The sequence below is a fragment of the Lolium rigidum genome, chromosome 5 (genome assembly GCF_022539505.1).
Source record: "Lolium rigidum isolate FL_2022 chromosome 5, APGP_CSIRO_Lrig_0.1, whole genome shotgun sequence".
Lineage (NCBI taxonomy): Eukaryota > Viridiplantae > Streptophyta > Magnoliopsida > Poales > Poaceae > Lolium > Lolium rigidum.
Window position 1 is genome coordinate 59,785,740 of NC_061512.1, and position 5,179 is coordinate 59,790,918.

Here is a 5,179-nt window from a genome sequence, read left to right on the forward strand (position 1 = left end):
TTTATGTTGGCACAATGCAAAATCAAAAAAAAAAATTGCGTGGAGCATCCCAGCTCACCATTTTTTAAAAACTTATAAGTATATTTTTTGTTTTTTTAATACGCAGGGAGCAGTGGAGATGGGGAGAAAAAAAAATCCCCACTCCCTGGTGAGCCACATTAACGTCGCTGTTCCTCTACACGTCCAACCCCGCGACAAAGCAGCGACTCGCATTAATCAAGACGATGCTGTGTAGCCATCCAGCTACCCTCAGCTGATAAGATAGTGTTTGATCACTCATCGATCCATCGATTCTTGGTCTGCCAAATGAAGAAGAGGAAGACGATGGCTGGCGCTGCGCTGCTAGCCGCCGCCGCGGTCGCCCTCATCGTCTGCTCCCCGGCGTCGGCCGCCGGCAACGGACAGAACCGCCGTCGTCGTGCGGTAGTCCTCCCAGCGGTGTACGTGTTCGGGGACTCGCTGGTCGACGTCGGCAACAACGACTTCCTGCCGCCGCCGGCTCCCCAGGCGGGTTTCCCCTGCGGCGTCGACCTCCCTCGCGGCAACCCCGGCCGACGGACCGGGCGGTTCACCAACGGCTACAACCTCGCCGACTTCATCGGTGAGTCCGCCACTGGTTTGGTGGCGCAGATCTACTTCTTATGCTTCAGTTCAGACTGTTGATATCATGATATGGACAGTAATTCAGATATTTCAGTGCGGGCTTCCTCCTCAACTGAACGCAGCCCAAGCTGATAGTACATCAGTAGTGCTCCCTTCATCCTATGAAATATGTCTTAGACTTATTTAAATTTAGATGTATCTAGACATAGGGTGGAGGGAGTACAAATTTTACTATATAGTTGTACAGCAAAAGTACATTTGAAATGGTGCAAACTATCTTTCTGAATACTGAATGCTGTACTTGTTTTTTCCATAGAAAATTTATGTGCTCATTTCCTTCCCGATTTGCTTATACTGATACACACAATTACGACATGTTTATCTTTGTACACAGCACAACGTGTGGGGTTCAACATGAGCCCACCAGCTTACCTCTCCTTGACGCCGCAAGTGAGCCTCGACCTCCTGAGCGGTCGGGTTGGGGCCAATTATGCTTCTGGTGGATCGGGCATCCTCGACGCTACTGTATGTATGTACAGTTGTACATAATCTAGAACTAACCACCACTTTCCTTTTGTTTAGACATGTTTTAGTTTGCTCTGTTGGTTAGAGCTGCAAACTAGGCCCCGAAGCCTGAACATAGAGTGATGGCACCGTGGTACTACTTGCTAATTATGCTTGATTGACATTTATCGCTCTGTTCCATAATATAAGCCGTTCTAGCAAACTATAAGTAAAATAGTTTGCTAAAACGGTTTACATTCTTCAATGGAGGTAGTACTATCTTTGTTACAAAATAGATGATGTACTACAAAGCGTGCACTGAAACCTCTGTAACTTTGACAACCAAACGTGAAATGATTATTGCAGTTGGATAAACGAAAACAATATCATTAGATTTTCATGAACATAATTTTTGTAATTCTGTAATGTTTAATTTTGTTACTTACATGTTGAATTCAGAACCGAATGAGTGGTAATGTGTGGACTCTGCCTAACAAAATGCAGGGCAATGGCACGATCACCCTCCGAGAACAGATCAAGTTTTTCGCGAACACCAAGGCAAGCATGACCAAGACCGATTTGGGCCATAATAAGGTCAACCGCTTGCTGTCCCGATCCCTATTCATCATCAGCACCGCAGGCAACGACTTCTCTGCATTCAGTTACGGTAGAGCGAACATGAGCGATGCGTCGTCCTACATCGCTAACATGATCTCCACCTACCTCAAGCACATCAAGGTATGATTGCTGTGAACAACGGGGAGCAAAATCAGTGGAAACCTAGCTGGTAGGCCACATGGTTAACGGCAGGTGCAGGAGCAAAATCAGAACCACACATTTTAAATTGAACTTTATTGTTCAGGCTCACCACTTAGATATCCTGAAATCTCTTTGACCCCTGTTTTTTCATCCACACTAATCCACACACAATGTGCAAACAGGTATTATACGACCTTGGGGCACGAAGGCTAGGATTGCTCGATGCGGTGCCCATCGGATGCTTGCCTGGCAGCAGGGCTTCCTCGATAAACGATGGCCCTTGCAATGATGCCTCCAACTCTCTTGCCCAGCATTTCAACGCCCTACTCCGGCTTGAAATGGCCAGTGCCACGGCTGCTTCCATGCCTGGAATGGAGTACTCCATTGCCAGCGTCTACAACATCATCTCCGATATGATCTCCAACCCACCGATTGATGGTTAGTTCTCTTTGCACCTTGATGCAATGAAGCAACATTTTTTATTCCTTTAAAATTTCTATTGACACGTCTCGGCCAACAGAAAATCCCATACAAAGAAGAAACAAACCATCCAGCTAAATTTGTGTGTGTGTGTGTGTACCTTTGAGGCATAGTTTGATTAATTGGAATGCCAGATCGTTTACTTGTGCAAAAATCGAACTGTTTCATGAATAGTTTGCGTGCGAATTCAAACGGCGCAAGCTTGGTTGTTCTTACCTATCTGTGGTTGGATTGTATATGACCAGGACTTGAGGAGGTTTCCAACGCGTGCTGCGGAGGAGGGAGGCTCAACGCGGAGGTCAGCTGCTCGGCGACCTCGAACCTCTGCACAGATCGCAGCCGGTATGTGTTCTGGGACAACGTCCACGAGACGCAGGCTGCATACCAGCGAGCCGTCGCCGCCATGTTCGAAGGCACGGCGGCGGCAATGTACACAGAGCCCATCACCTTCCAGCAGTTGGTCACCCAGAAACAGGTAGCTCCAGGCGCTGGGATCGATCTGGAGCATTCATCTGCGGACCTGGCTGCTGAGATCTAGCCAAGTCACAAGGCAGGGCACAACTGTATGATTCTGGTCAATTAGACTTTGGTTGGAATCGTGCTGGTCAATCGAATTCCTTAGAAAATGAACCTTTTGTGGCGAGATTCCATGGTACATAGGCTCGGTTTGTTTTGGGTTGGGCAGCGACAGAAGCGGCTGCTTGTGGTGGTGAAACTGTTGTGCTGGAAAGCGGCTGAAATAAGAGTTGGTGGTATATAACTTGTCATACACGATATCGCAAGTTCAGTCGATCGAGGGGATAGGTCTAGTTTGTCTATACTTTATTGATTATTCACTGCCATGGGCCGAACAAACTGGCTATCAAAAATAAAATATGAGGTCATTCAAAAAGAGTTAGCTTCATGACAGTATCTCTAGAAACCTAGTTCCTTCTGGCATAAAACCAGCGGTGAAGAAGTGTCTCACAACTTTAATCACATCTCTCTTCAATAGATACTGATAAAGACGTGTGGGGAATCCATTAGGGCCAGGAGCTTTGACTGGGCATATTAGGAAGACGTCATCGGATATTTCCTCGTCCGAAAATCTTTATGTAAAGTTTCATTCATATCCATCGGAACTTGTTCCTCAGTCAGGTCCATTATGGGGTGATAGTTAAGCGACAGATCACGAGTATACATAGATTTAAAGTAGGGGAACACCATACGCTCCATCTCTAATGGGATGGACTGAACCACACCATTCTTTCGAGCACGCCAAACAACCTTCTGATGGAAGGAGTTACTGTTTATGTACACTTGTAGTACGAATTTCCGAGCGGGGTGCATTATTTTCATTTTTTTTAATAGGAGAGAAATGTCCTGGCATCTGCATCAAAGTGATGCACACAGCCTTATTCATTGCAAAATATGGATTCAGGATTTACATCTCAAGGCTCACACAAAGTTTCAGCAAAGATCAACCAACGAAAAAAGGGTAAAAACATCTCTCTACGCACCATTTCAGATCCTATTAGACGCACCATTCAGATCCTATTAGATTGCTGCTAGCCACCCTGCTTGAATATAGCCCGAACGACCGCCATCAACCGAGTGCATCCAGAATCCATATGTTCCCGCTACTCCACATGAAGGAGGAAAGACCACATGTGAATCCAGTAGGTGCTTTTGTAGATGACCTGCAAAAAGTTTGGCACACTTATTTTGTTAAACACAACATCGTTTTGACAATTCCAAATTCAAACTAAGGCACAAACTCACAACAAGTCTTTGAGTTTGTCCCAGAGCCGATTCAGTTCTCTAGTCACATTACTGGACTTCTTCCTTCTCCATGCGTGTAACTTCCGCAGCATGACTTGCAGTGCATCGACACCGATCCCAGATTACCAAGCGGTCCTAGTTCTCGCCATCATGTACCAATAAGCTCCTTCATAGCTGGGTCATGCTCCCAAAAATTCTCGTAGCAGAGCTGAGGACCTTTTATGTAGGCCGAATCTCTTTAGACTAGCCACAATGGGAGTATCATAAGTAGTATCATGCATGCCATGTTGGCAAAAATCTGATGTGGCACACCAATTAATAAGGTGAGAGATGGGAGTGGTATCATAATATGATACCGTATCATAGCACGTAAAACTAGAAAACTTAATAGCAAACACATCATGTACACACATTTGCATTGAGATTCTACAAAATATTAAATATGATAATACTATGATACCATTTTCTGATACTATGCATTGTGAGGTTAGTATCATAAACTAGTATCATGTGCATGATACTAGTGTATGTTATTTCCCATTGTGACTAGTCTTAGCCATATTGAGTAGGATGGGGCAATAGTCGGAGGGCTGACCAAATGCACAAAAGATGAGGCAGAGTAAATGTGGCCATAGCAAGATCAAGATGAACACGATCATTGTTGTTTCCAACCCTCTTGTTGTCATATGTGAATGGAAGACCTTAAAAGCCTAGATCATTCAGCTCACAGAGTTGTACACAATCTCTTAAAGCCATCATCTGTGACTCTAAAAGAAGGCATGCCGGAAAATGTTCATACTGCCATACGGCTTTATTAAAATCTCTAATAACTAGCCATGGGAGAGAAGATGACGCTCAGAGTGATGAAAACAACGTCCACATTCGGTGACGATTAGAGCAAGTACAATAGAGTCTAGTCAGCTGACTATAAGACATTAAGTAATACGTATATTTTAGATGAGTTGGAGGAGAGAGAATGGGAGAGAGAAGGGAGGTGGGCTATTATACAATAACTAGCTCTTATCCTAGGCACTTTGTGAGAGTGAAAGATGAGACATATGTTAATAAAGTA

At 44.8% G+C, this 5,179-nt stretch overlaps 1 protein-coding gene across 1 annotated transcript; it reads left to right on the forward strand.

The window, feature by feature from the left end:
* Positions 1-212: 212 nt before the first annotated feature.
* On the forward strand, positions 213-3,115 carry LOC124655053 (GDSL esterase/lipase At3g50400-like). Its single transcript, XM_047194021.1, has 5 exons — positions 213-601; positions 998-1,128; positions 1,612-1,845; positions 2,049-2,304; positions 2,592-3,115. The coding sequence occupies exons 1-5, from the start codon at positions 307-309 to the stop codon at positions 2,882-2,884; spliced, it is 1,209 nt and encodes a 402-aa protein (XP_047049977.1). The 5' UTR covers positions 213-306; the 3' UTR covers positions 2,885-3,115.
* The last annotated feature ends 2,064 nt before the right edge of the window (positions 3,116-5,179 follow it).